This window comes from Zalophus californianus, chromosome 15, assembly GCF_009762305.2.
Source record: "Zalophus californianus isolate mZalCal1 chromosome 15, mZalCal1.pri.v2, whole genome shotgun sequence".
Taxonomy (NCBI): domain Eukaryota; kingdom Metazoa; phylum Chordata; class Mammalia; order Carnivora; family Otariidae; genus Zalophus; species Zalophus californianus.
This window is the reverse complement of record NC_045609.1, coordinates 61,961,185-61,978,021: the sequence shown is the minus strand read 5'-3', so window position 1 is coordinate 61,978,021 and position 16,837 is coordinate 61,961,185. Positions and strand designations below refer to the sequence as shown.

The following is a 16,837-nucleotide window of genomic DNA, read 5'->3' as shown; positions in this document are numbered from 1 at the left end:
GCTAGACTACCTCTAGACCGCGGGCACTCTGCGCACCAATGCCCCACGGACAGAGGAGGAGAGAGAATCCTCGTCAAATCAGTGCAGCACAGTCATGACCCAATTCAAAGGCAATCAGTATCAACGATAAACATGCTCCACGAAGGTCTTTAGAGCCCTTGTAAGTACATGACTGGGCAGCGGGGACAAAACCCTCACATAAGCCATGTAACCCCAGAGCAACGGTACACAGCTCGGAGCGCACACCGTCTCCTGCTACTCGATGTCACCATGCTGCAGGGAAGAATGATCACTGGGTGACAGAGGACACAGGGAAGTGTGCCCTGCCTTTCAGAGGCTCCTAGCCTCTGCCGAAACAGGGAAAACAAACACTCACACAAAACCTCTTCAGAAACAAGAAAGCATGCTTTCATAGAACATTTTAATAATATCTGTTAGCTTCGTTTCTACCCCAGACCCTGAGACCCTCAGGGTCAAGCAAATATGAAGGTCATCCAGAGGAGAGGTCAGCATACTTCCTTTGTCAAGGGCTAGGTAGTAGTTCAGGCTCTGGGGGCCATACAGTGTCTGCTGTAACTGCTCAACCCTGCTGTTGAGCAAAAGCAACCATATGTAAATGAATTAACATGGCTGTATGCCAATAAAACTTTATTATGGACATGAAATTTGAATTTCATATTATTTTCACATGTCACTAAGTAATTATTCTTTTGATGTTTTTCAACAATTACCAAATGTAAAAACAAACAAAAATTCTCAGCTGGTGGGCTATCCAAACACTGGCGGCAGCTATGGGCTGTAGTTTGCAAACCCCTGATCTAGAAGGTGTCTAACACAAAACCTTTTTTCTAGTATTTTTCTCGACAAAGAGATGATCAAGAAAAAACTTGGTTAAAGACAAGACCTCAATCGCTCACTCCTTTCCCGAGAATCTTGAGTCCATGCATTATTACCATTTCATGCCTAGGGCCAAACAGACTAATTACCAGGCTTGTCCTGGGGAGAGGGCGAGGGCAATTGTAACTTATCATTTTCTTCTGTCTCAAATTCTTTCCAGAATCAGACAGCATAAATCAACACCGAATTTCAAAATAATTTTCTAATGGCAAATGTAGTCATCTGCCCTGATCACCTGTCGACCTCAAGAATATAACTAAAATCATGCGTTCAGCATTCCGTCCAGTAAGGCATGACAGGCAACAGTTCTGTGTGAAATTAGCCTAATCGAGGTTTAAAAGACATTAACTGAAAAGCAAACATAGGATCTCCTAAATGTCTTAATGATCCTTCTTATGATGAGTACTACCCCTGAGGAAACGAAAAAATATAAAGAGACACACTTGGTATTAAAGTCACTGTAAGGAAGGATGAAAAGAATGTCAACACACAAATAACTATTCTTTATTATGTGACCTCTGACTACTCTCCAAGTGTCAAGAGGATAGAACACAATAGGAAATGGTGATTTTAAAGAACGTACTAATATATATGTGAGGATAAACTAAGGTACATTTTTAGAAGCAAGTCATTACCTAAATATCAAGTTTATCCTTCTAAGGGTACATGGAAGACTCATTTTTAAAATGAGGAACATTCCCATCTAGCAGGACTGAATAAAAAGTACTCTATTTGAAGCAAGGCAGGCCTTGTCCCAGGCGCCCCAGGCCATTTGAACAATCCATTTCCCTTCTAAGTCACGTCTTAAAAGCCAAACAGAATAAACAGAGCCCAGGTACTCTTCTCTGTCCCACCTCTGAGAGTCCCAAACATCTGCAGGCAAAAATGCACCTTTCGCATTATTAATCTCTTAAAAGGGTCTTGCTTTACTAAGAATGAGGCTGAAGAAGAAGGTTTAAACTCCACAGTCCAACAATCCAGTTGTGGACGTCAATGAGACAGGATTCAGGTTCAATACTCAGCCCAGGATCAAGTTTACCCCACGCGCAAACACCAGTGAAGCCTCCCCTCCCTCCGCCCCAAGCCAAGTGACTCCTACCCCCTTCAGCCCTTTCCCCTGCCTCCAAAAGAAAACAGAATAGCAGAGAAAGGGAAAAACACATTCCTATTGTGTACCCTACCCTGTCCCGTTTCCTATCCCTCCCCCTCACTGCCACTGCCCCACAGCAAACCTACACTCACAAACCTCACCCCCACCCTGGCCCGTGGGTTCTGGAACAAGGACATTTAAACAGCTGCAATCTATCAATCTAACAAATCCTCCTCACAAGTACTTGAATTAGGGCCTTATGTAGAAAAAGAAATTTATCTGAATACGATTGCCTTATTGTGGAAAATAAAAATGTAGTAAAGAACAATTCTTTTTCCGCACGTAGAATAAATGTAAAAACCAAGAAGGGAGTTTTCTGTTCAGGGCAAGTAATGCCCTGATCTGTGGTTAGAAGAAGCTGGCTTTCAAAAAAAAAACAAAAACAAAAAAAGAACACTGCCACTCGACATCACAGGACCTGCCTCTTCCTCCCCCTGCTCTGATGAAGGGTCTGGAACACACAGCTAAGTGGTCCACAGCCTACACACACAGCAGGTAATTAGAGACAGAGGCAAGTAAGCCCTGGAGACGTGAGAGGACTCACGAACGAGATGACAGGAAACAGCCAAGGTTCTGAAAAATCACACTCAGACTACTCACTGTATAAATCTGTTTCATCTAGAATCTCAGATTTGATGATTTCCTCAATCACGTCTTCTAATGTGACGATTCCCAGAACTTCATAAAATGGGTCCCCTTCTCCCTCATTGTTCACTCGCTGCACGATAGCCAGGTGAGATTTACCTTTAAAGAAAAGAAATCAAAGTTTAGGAAGGAATTTTCTGAATTTCCTGAAGGAAGTCTTGTACAGGATTACATTAAAAATAGCGGCAAACACAGATACCAGATGATCCAAGTCTGCATTTTGGCGTTTAAACATGGTGCGAAATAACCACGGGCAAATGGAAAAGTTTCCCGAGCCATCGAGAGCAAGATGATTGAGCCAAAAGAGCCTCAGCTTCTACACACATTGGCCTGCACACACGACCACTTGCTTCCTCATGGGTTTGGTGTTCAATTATGTCAGCCCTTCCTTTGTGACCTTATAGCAACTGCTACTTTACTTCAGGAAAACAGTTCTCCAAGTGTGGTCCCTGGACCCTTAGGGATGCCCAAGACCCTCTTAGGAGGGCAGCGAGGTCAGACTATTTCCAGTGGAACACTAAAATGTTCCCAGCCTTTTGCACGGTGCTGGTATTTGAGCCGATCAGGCAAAGGTGCCCAAGCACAAAGCGAGGCAGTGGGAGCAGACCGTATTCTCCGCCACCACACATGCACAGGAAAAGGGGGGGAAAGTCCATGTCTCTTCAGAATGTCTCCGGTGAAGATGTAAAAATTAATTTCATTAAATCTTGACCTTGAGTACTTAGCCTTTGATACTCTATGTGGCAAAAGGAGACCCACCCTAAAACACTTCTGTCGCATCCCGAGGTACAATAGGCATCTTGAGGAAATGCACTTGCACAATTGTTTGAACTGCAGGTTGCACTAGCCACGTTTCTCACTGGATGTCATTTTTACCTGAAGGATAAGTACCAAACTGATGGTATTTAGACTTGGATGTCCTGCAAATATTTCCTTGAAAATGGACAAAATGAGCCTGCAACATTAAGGGAAACAACAGCAGTATTTGCTAATGATAAAATTTGAGCTTTCACGGGAAAACTGGAATTTTGGGAAACTTGTATCCACCACAGGCTTGAGAACTTCTTGACAGAGTTTTCTGATGAGAGAACAAGTGTGATTTTTAAAATACTGAATAATGAAATGGGTCAACATTTCAACGATCTACGTAACTCAGGGAACCAGTATTTTCCAAATGATCATGGTAATGATGATGTTACCAAATCATGCCCAGGCAAACAATCTATTCAGAGTACAAGACATAACAGATTCTTTTTTCCTCTCATACCCTATTTTTATACTTTTTAAAAGAAATTTTTATTTAAATTCCAGTTAATATACCACGTAATATCAGCGTCAGGTGTACAATTTAGTGATTCCACAACTCCATACAACACCCGGTGCGCATCACGGGCACTCTCCTTAATCCCTGTGACCTATTTCCCCCATCTTCCTGCCCACCTCCCCTGTGGTCACCATCAGTTTGTGCTCTATAGTTAGAGTCTGTTGCTTGGTTATAACAATGGATTTCTTGAACTTTTTATTTTGGAATAATTTTAGATTTACAGAAAAGCTGTAAAGACAGTACAGAATTCCTGTGGAGCCTTTCTGCAGTTGCCCCCATCATTAACATCATGCATTACCACACCATATTTGTAAAACTAAGAAATTGACAATTGATACAGTAAATTCCAGACTTTTTTGGGATTTCACCAGTTTTTTCTATTAATGCCCTCTTCCTGTTCCAGTATCCAATCCAGAGTACCACACTGCATTGAGGTGTCATGTCTCCTCTGGCATCTGACAGTTTCTTAGTCTTTGCTTGCTTTTTTATGACCTTGACAATCAAGGAGTACTGGTCAGGAATCCTGTAGAATGTCCTTTGATTTGGGTTTGTCTGATGTTTTCTCGTGATTAGACTGGGGTTCTGGGTTTTCTAGTTACATCATATCAGGGCTTACACGACCGCCACGTGACATTCTCGAGTTTCTCCACTGTCAAGTTACTCATTTTTCTTCTTTCCCTCATTCTATCCTTTGGAAGCAGGTCATGAAGACCAGCCCACCCTCAGGGAGGGGTGAGAGGTAGAAATGAAGCTCTCCTTCCCGGACTGGGGGAGTACCTACATATATTATGCAGAATTTTCCTGTAAGGAAGATTTCAGACCAAAGGATTTCAATTTAACAGTGCACCCAAATTCCACTGGTATAGTTTCAGACTCTACACGGCAACTAACCTTTAAAAAACTACCACTTGTGGAATTTTGGTATAGTATCAAAGGAGGATATTCCCAATTGCCCGAGAAGGCTGTTAAAATATCCCTCCCCTTTCCAAATACGTACCTATGGGAACCCAGATTTTCTTCATCTATCTCAACTAAAACATATACTGCACAGACCAGATGCAGATGATAGGAGAATCCAACTGGGTAATAAAGATGCGAAAAGGTAACACAATGGACTTATTTTTGTTTTGGAAGAGTGGTTTTTAATAAAAATATTATTTAACGTTAATGTAGTAGACCTATTATCCTTCAAAAATGAATTAAGAGGCCCAGGTGTTTTATATTACTGCATTTTAATTTCAAATACAGCAAATATCAAGAGATAGAACCCACATAAACAGAAGTTCAAGGGTCCTCAGCAATTTTTAAGAGCTTAAAGAGATCCAAAGACAAGAAAGTTTAAGAACAGCTGCTACAGAAGACAGCCAGAAGGGCAAGGGAAGAGCAGGTGCCCTGAAGCTGAACAGTCCTGGATTGGAACCCCAGCAGGGCCGCTTCCTTGCCATTACTAGCTGTGTGATCACGAGCAAATTACAGAACTCTCCTGAGCCTCAGTCTCTTAAAACCAGGCTGATGATAATCGCTGCCACATACAATTGCTGTGAATATCAGAGACAGTGTCGGGGATCCAGCAAGGACAGTGGCTGGGAGCCCCTGAGCAATCAATAAATGGTTAACTCTTCCTCTCTTTTTAACATTCTTCCTCAGTTCTAAGACACCATCGACCTACTACCAGCTTATTTGGAGACAAGAAAACCCACTATATTAAAAGCACACCATGATTCAAAGATGCATTTCCCTTTCAGAAAAATCTTTTAAGATAATAATGCATCTCTCAAATACCAATATTGGTTTTCCTAATCCAAGGCATGTGAGGCATCTGAAACAGGTCCTTGAGTTAAGCCAAGAAGACATGATCTGAAAATTTCATGCTCCATTAACATGTATATTACTTTTTTTAATGACAGAGCGGGGATTCTTTGGAAGCAGTGGTGGGTGGGGGGAGTCCTTTAAATAAAGTTTACTTAAAACTTCAAATTGGGTGAGTTCACCCAGACACAACCAGCTAGACAAACTAAAAATATTCTCTGGGGGCCAGGTCTGATCAAGTTCCTAGCACTTACTCAGAAACTGGCTTTGGTTTTGTAGGTTTGTTGGCCCTTTTCTGCTCTGCCTCAGACCCCTTTACAAGCATCAAGGAAGCCTAGAAGCTTAGATTGTTAGGCAATTAGGCATCCTAACAATTTTCATCCTTAGCGTGCTCATGCTCAAAGAATGAAAATATTTTGAGCAAATGAGACGAGGAGGGAAACTTATCAGCAACAGATATAAACACCCATCAGGTCACGTCACTGCTACCCTGGTCCATTCAGGCCGGTCACTTTCTCACATCTGCTTTCCCAAGGACCCAAACATAAGCAGTTAAAAATTCTTGGTGAATGCTGTCTGTCGAAAGTTAAATTCTTTTGCTATTCCCAGCTTGTGATCATTTAAAAGGAATTTTCCAAAGCAAGGTCTAATATTAGACTCAAAATGAAGTTTCCATTCCACTGAGGCGCTATTCTCACCAAAGTAACTACCGCATAATCAGATTGTCTTGGAGCAATTCGTTTAAATGCAGATGGACATACTTGAAATACCAGCTCGATAGCACCAGCAGATCTGACTGGAAAGGGCCATACTCGAGGAGAAACTATTCATGTGAGTTAGGTTTCTTAGACTGAAAATTACTAAGTTTTCTTCCAAGCTCACTTGTAGGCTTTCATCCCCCCCACTTCCAGTGTTGAAACTTCTGCATCTGCCCCAGAGCCACATTCTTTTAGCTTTGCAATTCCTAGTGACAAGTCCTGTTTTCTGAACCTTCTTCCAGGTAAGTACAAAAAAAAAAAAAAAAAAGACACCCCTCCTGTCAGATCACCCTTCGAGGAGAGAGCAGGACGGTGCCTGTATCCCCCACTTTAACCATTCCCCGCAGTGAGTATGGTCTTCAGGCTCAGCCATGGAGCGATCCAAAGGAAAAGGTAAACGTGTCAATAGACAAGTTTTAAAAAACGGAGTTCAAATAAATAACATCCTTTTTAACCTGAGTGTGGGAAGAATTAAGTCAGGATTAAAAGCAGAAAAGTAACTTTGGGGAAACTAACGAGAGACTAAGTCAAAAACTAGAAAAGATTATGAACTAGTGGATAGTTAGCTTCCAAAGAGATAAAAATATAGCAATCAGCAAAATATGTAATTACAGGCATTAAACAACACTAGCACTTTTTATTATCACTAGATTATTAAGCAAACTTGATAAACTGTGTATGGAACAAAGCACACATGGCTGTCAGGATTAGGACTTGGAGAGAACCCTTTCTGGAGAGCTGGAAGAGGTTTTGTGGTATTCCAGGCACTTCGAACTGTCCTGAAATTTAAACCCCTAGCCTCTCTTCCTCCTGGTCTGGTTCTAGAAATGGAGGAAAAATGGGTCACTAAGTCAGGCTTAAGAGAACCTAAGCAGGACTGTATTCTGACTATAGGGTTCTAGGAGACATCCTAACTCAAATCCCGAATCGTGAGCAAGTTATTAGGGAGTAGTAACCTAGATTGTTCATCTTTCTCTAACTGCTGTGTGTTCAAGGCAGGGCACTTGCACAGATGACTTTGGAAGCACCTGTCTCCATGATGAGATGGGCTAAGTAACCATCTGTACACAGTAAAACGGGCCTCACATTTCTGCCTGTTTCTCCCACCCCCCAGCTGATTATTTGCATATTCCCTCTGGATTGCTAATCCAGCCCAGCATGGTGGCAGGTTGGCACCCCCGCATCTTTTAACCTTGCCACAATCCTAGGCTCAAATTTTAAAAGACAGGTTATCAGTTGTATGTTGTTGGAAATAATCGGGCAGGACAGTGATGAGGCTGACCAAGGGCACCTGATGAAAATAGGAACTCGTCTGCTCTCCTGCAAGTTGGATGTCAGTGAGGGGAAATGCAGCAGCAGACAGACTAGCTGTCTAGACGTAGCGAAGGAAGAAAGCCGAGAGAGTCGATGAAGTAGACTGGAATCAGGAACAACCTGACACCGCTGTGCTAATAGACAGTGACAGCGAGTCGTCCAACAGACCCATTAAAGCACGAGGCAAACAGAGGCCACTCAAACAGCAGGAAGAACACAAGCAGGAAGATTCAATGAGGAGAAAGTCAGCCAAACACTGTATGATCGTTACTGCTACGTTGTTCAACTCCAGGGGCGCGGCCAGCAGAGAGCATGTGGCCTACTGTTCCCCTGAAGTGATGCAATGCTAAAGTCCCTCGCTAACCAAAGGTGGGGCCCAGCAAGCATGGGATAGGCCTTCATTTTTAAAGGATTCTCAGTGTAGCAAACATAACAGTTGTAACAAGTCATTCAGCAGGAATCAATAAAGTTCCTAAGAGTGAGTTCTCTGCAACTAGCACAAAATGGGATGGAGGAGGTTTGAATGGCCATACTGAAGTTCTCCCCAAGGACATCAGTTTTTGGATTAGCAGCCAAGAAGTCAATCAATACACTTTAAGTATAACCAGAATGAGCCTTGTTTTACGAAAAATGAACAAACGGATCAAGTGAGGTAAGTCTATGACCATAATCTGTAATCCATAAAACACAGTGCTGTGTAAGTGTCTAGTGGGGGAGAGAGACACTAAGAGGAAGAGACAACAAAAAATTCCATGTCCGATTGGGTACAATGAGCCGTGGAGAACAAAAGAGGGACAGAATGATTTAGTACAGGATGGGCAGGGAAGGGCCTCACTAATAAGGGGACATCTGAGCAAAGCTGAAGGGTGTTGAGGAGCCAGATGAGGCAGACAGGGGCCAGGCCGGGTGTGACAGGCGGGAGGAATAACAGAGGCCCTGAAGAGGGAGAGGTCGGAGAAGGCAGGGAGGCCAGTGTGGCTGGAGCAGAGCGAGCAAGAGAGAAGCAGGCAAAGAGGAGGTGCAGGTCCTATAACCATTAAAAAGGCGGTAGCTTTTGCTCGAAGACCAGGAGGTCACTGGAAGGTTCTGAGCCAAAGAGTGACATGACCTGGACTGTTTTAGAAGGATCTTCCTGGCTGCAGAGGTGAGAAGAGGCTTGGCAGCTGGTAGGAGGAGGATGGCAGTGGGGAAGGGCTGAGGCTGGGAGAAGGGAGAGCCAGAGAAGTTATTTCAGGAATCTAAGTGAGAGGGGAGGGTGGCTTGGAGCAGGTGCTAACAGTGGAGGTGACAAGTACTTAGATTCTGAGTATGTCAGATAGAGCCGGCAGGTTTGGCTGATGGACTGAATGCAGGGCAGAGGAGCGAAGAGTCAAGGCCAGCTCTACGGTTTTCCAGCCCGAGCCACGGGAAGAGAGTTGCCATTCCTGAAGAGGGCTGCGGCAGGCCCATGTCTGGAAAGGGTGAAAGTCCCGTTGTAGACAGGCTAGATGAGAGATGTCAGCGGGTACGCGGGGGGGCAGAGAATGGGGTTTTGGAAGCCAAATTTAAGAAAACAATTTCAAGAAGCAGAGAGGACTCAAAAGCACCAAATGCAGCCAAAAAGGTCATGAAAGCCGATTACAGCGACAAAAGATGCTCAAAAAAGCAGCACCCAAGGATTGCCGCCCATGCCCAATGTCCAGCGTGAGTTCCACTCCGACCCTTCTTGCTAACGGGGAGACACAAACTGCTTCTGCCAGGGGGCCTTAACCAGAAAGGCCTGGGTCACTAGGGACAGAACTGGGCTTTCCTCTCCAAAGTTACACCTCCCTCTCCAAGTACCCGCTTCTAGAAACGATACCATTCAATTTCCAGTCACCCAGGCTTAAAACTCTGAAACTGCCTTTGCTTCCTCTCTCCCTTTCACTCACCTTTTTCATGAAGCACGAATACACAGAGTACCTAAGATGCACAGATCAGTAAATCGTCACAGATCTACAGACCTGCAGAGCCACCACCCAGGAGGACTAGCGGGGTCACGGCAGAACAACAGACCAAACGGGGTGAATGAGGCAGGAGGTTGGAGCGGAGCCCGGAGCAGGGAATAGGGAACCGAGGGGGACAGAAGTGCCTAAGTAGGGTAAACACACTTCCGGTTCCAAGGCAGATACAGGCCCACCTGGGGCCTCCCTGGGAGGACCTCCATTCCCCAACCCCTTCTCTTTGTTGACAGCGGATCCCCCCAGAATAGAGATCCCAGTGATCCAGCAACATGCAAGCTCACGACGATTAAGTGGGAATATAACCTCAGAACAAGGGAAGTGATGCTCCTCCTGTCTTTAGCCACATCTGCATTATTGTGTTCGGGTCTGGGTTTTGTATTTTACCAGAGGCAAACTGAGGACAGAACTACCAAGGTCCTGGAAGATGTATAAACCATGCCACGTGAGGCACAAATGGAGAGACCAGAGACATTTAGCTAGAAGAGACACCTGGGTGGGGACGGGACTCGACAAAAGCCTGTAAGTCCCAGAAATGGAACGCCATCATTGGTACCTGTGCTCTTCACCCAACAGCCTGTTACCTGCACTCGTTCCTCCATCTTCCCCGAGGTTAACTGTCCCCCCATGAGACCTTCATCTTCTTGAAGACAGGGGCCTGGGCTTTATGCATCTGTGTATTTCCCTCCTCCCAGCCCCCGCCAAGTCTAGCACATCCCCTAACACCTGCCTCTTCCCTGCTCCTGCAAACCTAAGACTCACTCAGTCGCAACACCAGGTCCGCGGTGCTCATTTCCCATCACCTGCTGAGCGAAGGAGAAAACCTGGAATGGCGGGGCTCGGAGGCCATCAGAACCTGGCCCACCAGCCCCCTCCTTCCAGCTCTACCTCCATACTCCTCCTACACGCTCATCAGCCGGCAGCTGACCCGATTTCCTCCGGTTGTAACCATGACGGCTTTACTCCAGCTCTCCTCGCAAGCCCGGTCCTGGCAGTCCTTGTCATCGCTGCCCCTGCTTGGAACTCCTCTCCAAATGGCACCTTTTCCAGGAAGCCCTTCCTGGTCCCCAAAGGTAGAAACGGTCTTTTCCATTTCTCAACTCCTGCAGTATCCTCTGCGTTTCTCCTCAGGCACGATCACTTGCTGCCCCGTAGTAAAGGGTGTCATCTTCTCTGCTAGACTGAGCTCCTCGCTTCACACCCCTCCCCCATGGCACCTGGCTGATGCCCACCCCTCCTCACCCACCAGGTAGGAAGGAACACCTCTCAGAGGCCTTGGCCTTCACAGTACCCCGACTCCTGCACTCACTGCCACAACACGCCCCGCTGCGGCTGCCCCGCCACAGCCCCCACCACTCCCCAGTCTCTGCACCCACATTACTCTTAACCGTAGATAGGCCCTTTCCCCTACCCATTTCCCTCTCAATTCAACAGCTACAAAAAAAAAGTACCCTGAATTATAAGCCACATTACACAAACATAAAGCCACTTTCTCATAATTTTTATAAGTAAAACAGGTGAATTCTTACACACGCCTTGTAGGTCTTCTACTGACTAATGTGGTTAACAGATATCCTGTAACACGAGAACAATGGTTAAACTTAAGGAGAAGAAACATAATTTCATTTAAGGAGCTTTATTACCCAGCTATTTCTGTACCACTTAAAGCTAAACTGAAAACAACAAATTCATGTGTGTGTGTAAGTACTTATTTTACCTTACCATCCCCACCAGAGCGAAATGCATTTTTTCCAATTGAATTTTCCCATCATAAAATACACGAGAAAAATGTGACACAGATCTTAAAATAGTCCTATATAAACAATGCAGGAGTGTATATATAGAAGCGCTTGCTGTATATAGAAATCACTGGTTTTAAGTGATGATAACTGTTGCTATTCTGGGAGACAAAAGCCCCCTTTTACCAAAAGGTTTACTACTTCCAAAAATTCCTGTGGCCGACCAGTAAGCAGCGGCCCGAAATCTCTCTGGCGGGACAGTTCCTCCACTCCAGACACGTGGGGTCATCTCAGCCACCAACAACCTCACTCCCAGTTAGGTCATGTCTGCCGGGGAGGTGGGGGTGGTTTACTGGGGTTGAACATGGAATCATGGTTCCCTAAAATATCTGAGTTGGGGGGGCTGAGGGTAGGGTTTTGTCTGACACAGATAACATTTCCTAATAGGACTACTTCCTGGAGAGAACTCTGAAGTTATCTACTATCTCAGATCATAGAGCTTTCCGGGAACGGGCCTACTATTCGTTGGCCATTCAAACTCAGAGTGAGGAAGCTGTCACTCACTGAGGTCCTCAGCCCCTAACGGACTTTTTTTTTTTTTTTTTTTTTTTGGCAGAAGCAAAGTAAATGCCTTCCCAGAAGCTGACTGTGGGGTCCTGGGCACTGTGCAGAGAGCCCCCAGTAGTCACAGCACACAGGCCAGATTTACCAGGGCCCAGCTCCGATGATGCACCTCCAGTTGACCTCCCTGTGTGTTATCTGTATCTGCTTCTTAACATCTAAACAGAGCTTGGTTCCACCTCCCCAGTCATACCTATAGTTTCTTATTCTATATCCCTAAAATATCAATACCTGAAAAAGAGAAATTAAGTTGAAAATATCTTTTAAGACATTTTTAAAGGGATTGTGTCTGTAAGATATCCCTACAGTATTATTACTGACTCAGGTTGGATTTCCCTTCTCCATACCAATCTCTCATGCAGTAAGATCAGAAAGAGCATAGCCTGAGAAAATCCAATCCATGTGGTTCTCAGATCTTGACCAATGTATCAGTGGAGATTTGGGAAAGGTATGGTTGCCTCGAAGGACAACCACATTTACATGTTAGGAAAATTCATGAAATATATTAAAGCCACATACCTGCCTGGCCAATTATAGGCACACAAATATTTATGGAGTAAATCCACAAGTTTATCTAAATCCTTGAACATATTTTTTATTTTCCATCTATACAACTCTCTGGGATAAAACATATATAGATATATTTCACCTATCCTGAAACTACCACTTGCATTTTTAGAGGTATCTTCTGGACTCAGATTTTGTCTGGCATTAGTTTTTAAGTTATAACCACCTCTTCTCTTAGTCATCGTCATTGGAGAGACGCCATCTGTTTACGATATGCCCGTTAATATTTCATCTGAGAATGTAATCTTGATTCTTGACAAAACTTTTTTATATTTAACACTACACACTCAACTGTCACCTCCAATTTCCCCATCAGGCACACACTCTTCCACTCATCAAATCTATGTTGGAATAGGCTTTATTCCTGGCAGAGAATTTAGGTGTCTACCTCCTTAAGGAAACTATTTTTTTTAAACGAATAGAAAGTGATTATAAAATGATTATTTGCTTTATAAAATGGATCATTGTTATAGTAGGATTTCATTTTGAGATTAACTGTATATTCATGTGCAGTTGTAAGAAAGAACAGCAAGATCCCATGTATTTTTACCCAGTTTCCTCAATGGTAACATCTTGCAAAACTATAGCACAGTATCACCACCAGGATATGGACGCTGCCTCAGTCATGACACAGAACATGTCCCTCCGCACAAAGATCTCTCATGTTGCCCTTTCACGGCCTTGCAGACTTCTCCTCCCCCTCCCCCAAAGAGATCATTTTAATAGTTTCTCTGGTGAAATAAGTACTTAGTTTTCTACTGGAGGTGACACTTAAGCGTTAGCTTTTAAGTTCAAGCAAATGTTAAAAAGCTCACAAAACGGGGCACCCGGGTGGCTCAGTTGGTTAGGCAACTGCCTTCGATCCTGGAGTCCTGGGACCGAGTCCTGCATCGGGCTCTCTGCTCAATGGGGAGTCTGCATCCCCCTCTGACCCTCCCACCTCTTGTGCTCTTGCTCTCACAAAAAAAAAAAAAAGCTCACAAAATGGTCATCAATAGGAAAACATTTTTCAGTCAACAAAAACTTGTTTACATGCAACTTTTGAAAACTTAAAAGCAGGGGTGGGGAGGGTCTAATCCTGACAAGATTAGCTCCTGAGGCTTCTCAGGCTGAGGCACACAGTAGGCGGTCATGGAACTGTGAGGGCTCAGATAGGACTGTTTTTCAAGATTAGTACAGAAATAAGCCCAGATTTCATAAACGTCTGCAGAGGCATCTCGATGCAGTATCATTTTCCACGTAGCTCCTCTTTGGTTTCTCTCGATGGGATGGAATCTTGATGTGTCAACTTGGATAGGTAACCAGTCCCCAGTAATTCAATTCAACACTAAAAACCTAGGTGCTGCTGTGAAGGGATTTCACAGACACAGTTAAGTCCCTAATAGGTCAACTCTGAGGGTGATTACCTGGGTAGGCCTGACTTGATTCGCTGGAAGGCCTTAAAGGCAGGGTGAAGACTTTCTGAAGGCTAGAGGAAGTTCCACCTGTCAGAAACAGCTGCAAACCATGCCAGGGTGGGATCTTCCCTACGGACTCTGGACTGTCTTAGCCACCACAATGACCTATGCCTGTTTCTTGTAACAAGTCCCTTAATGAATATTATGAGTGTGTGTCTGTCTTGTACTGGTTCTGCTTGTTGGATAGGTTCAGGAGCCACACCACAAAGGGATTTAGAAAGCAGATACCAAAACAAAATTAGGATTAGACCAAGTTTTCATTTCTCAAACCCGAGACAATGGATGATTGTCTACAAAGACAAACTAATGTGGATGCTGAGCCAGAGAGAGATGCTCAATGAACTTTCCGGTAGAAATAGCAAGTCAAGTAACCTTTTGGAACAACAACAACAATTAACCTAGACTAAACTGTAGTTGTATCTAAAAGAAGCCAAATCATTTCTTTCAATCCATCCTCCTATTAAGGACAGCCATCTGGTCCTCCCACCTAAGTTAGGATTCCAGGCTGAAAACAATAAATGGGCTTTCATTCCCATACCACCACCCACTTGGGTTCTCTTTTGCTGGCCTTCAGTTTTGCTGCCAGTTGCTTTAGCCAGAAACCCAAAGTAAGGCAATTAATATAAGATTCCAGCCATTCTGTGACTTAATGGCCCTTCCAAATGATTTGTGAGAAACTCTCGTGAATCAACAGAATAGAAACTGAAGAGTTTTTTCCATTATTCCTCTCTCCCAGAGTATTTAAAGACTTGGGATTTTCCCATCTTTTGGGGAAATATTTTTCTTATAAATAGTGAGGCATGCCGGGCATCTCCACTTCATCTTTTTTGGTGGTAACACTCACTGTACACTCACTGGAATGTTTTCCTAGTAAATGATCAGCAATGGAAAACATGGCTAAGACAAAAGATGGCTTTCAGGCAGAGATGATGAGAACCTTCTCATCTTTCCCAAGAGATAGGTAGTTCTTCTATAGAACTCTGGCATTTATTCTAGAACTAATGAGTCTATTTCTGACTCATAGCCTTTGGATGATGAAGACTGACTATATCAGTAAGGTAACAGTCCCACCCACAGATTCATAGCAGTCCATCAAACCCAACAGGGGACTGCAAAAAGAGAAATATACTTCTGCAACTAAGGCCAAATATCAGTGTTTTAATTTTATGATTTTCTCTTCTGTTCCGTCCTTGTGTCTTATTTTTTTGGACCAATCATCATTTAGAACTCTGTTTTGTAGTCCAACCCTCTTGATTGCCACTCAACTAAATTTCCTGGATGATTTAACAACACAAGTAGACAAGACTGGTGAGGACACCAAGTCATACATAAAAACATGATCCTCTTGCGATGTTCATAGTGAACAAAAATTATCTAAGTCTAGATAGAGTGCCAAAAAACACTGCAGATCAAGCCACACCAGACATTTGCTTTAGGAGCAGGCATTTAAAGGGAAGGGCTGAGCAGGCACGTGTTTTTGTTTTTGTTTTGTTTTGTTTTTTAAGCCTGCTTAAAGGGCTTTGAAACTAAGGGCTGATTTTGTTAAAGAGAGACCTATCCTCTTTCTCCCTCAAGTCTCATTTTCATGAAGTCCTTCCTGAGGATCTCAAGTTGGGATGAAGAGGTGGGATTGTTATTACACTGTACAGTTAATATAAGTTAATAATTACATATTATCTAGTCAATAACCAGGTGATAGGAGGAGGGAAAAGGCTACAAGATTATCAAAAGTCACTGAGTCCCCAAGTTGAGGGAAAACTAGATCATGTAGTTCAATTTCTTATCCAATATATTAATCCTGCATGGAAATTTTGTGCAAATAATCAACTTGAAAAAAAATGAAGCAGGCAAAAATATTGTGAAGTTTTCCTTATTGTCCTGACATAAAAGAAGTCTTAGCATTTTCCTCTTCTGTTTCCTGCCCCTGGAAACCTCAAGCACATCATTGTTATTATAGAGAAAAAAGGTGTGATCAGATGACTTTAAAAATCCAGCATTTTCTGGGGTGCCTAGGTGGCTCAGTCGGTTAAGCGTCTGATTCTTGGTTTCAGCTCAGGTCGTGATCTCAGGGTTGTGAGACTGAGCTCATTGCCCAGCTCCCCACTCAGCATGGAGTCTGCGTAAGATTCTCTCTCCCTCTGCCCTTCCCCCACCCCCATGCTCAGGAGCGCGCTCTCTCTAAATAATCTTAAAAAAAAAAACCAACCAACCAACCAAACATTTTCTATTATAAATTCCTTCACAATTTCTCCTTTTCACCATCCCCATTATCTATCTCTCCCCCAGATCTCTGAAAATTGTGTTGGAGATAAAAGAGATTTTTCTATGAGGAAAGACTCACTACACCTAAATAGTTACTAACAGAAGTTTGGTTAAATAAATTCTAGTCCATCCACACAATGAAATTACTATGCAGCTATTAAAAAAATCAAAGTAGATCTACGTAATTATGAAAAGTTATCCAAAGATACATTAAGGGAAAAAAACCTGGAATATTAGCCACAGTATGATCCCATTTGCATAAACTGCATGTCTATAGAAAAATTCTGGTGAGAAATAGGTAACAGTAGCGTGCTG

General features: G+C 43.6%; 1 protein-coding gene across 4 annotated transcripts in view; it reads right to left on the bottom strand.

Annotated features, from left to right (window-relative positions):
- Positions 1-16,837, bottom strand: part of CNNM2 (cyclin and CBS domain divalent metal cation transport mediator 2) — a 147,960-nt gene that overhangs the window by 28,984 nt on the left and 102,139 nt on the right. For all 4 annotated transcript variants that reach the window (XR_003519618.2, XR_003519617.2, XM_027591599.2 and 1 more), the window contains exon 2: positions 2,648-2,791. Coding sequence is in view for 2 of the 4 variants with exons in the window: in XM_027591599.2 (XP_027447400.1) it covers positions 2,648-2,791 (144 nt within the window). In the remaining 2 variants the exon portion in view is untranslated. The remainder of the gene's footprint in view (positions 1-2,647; positions 2,792-16,837) is intronic.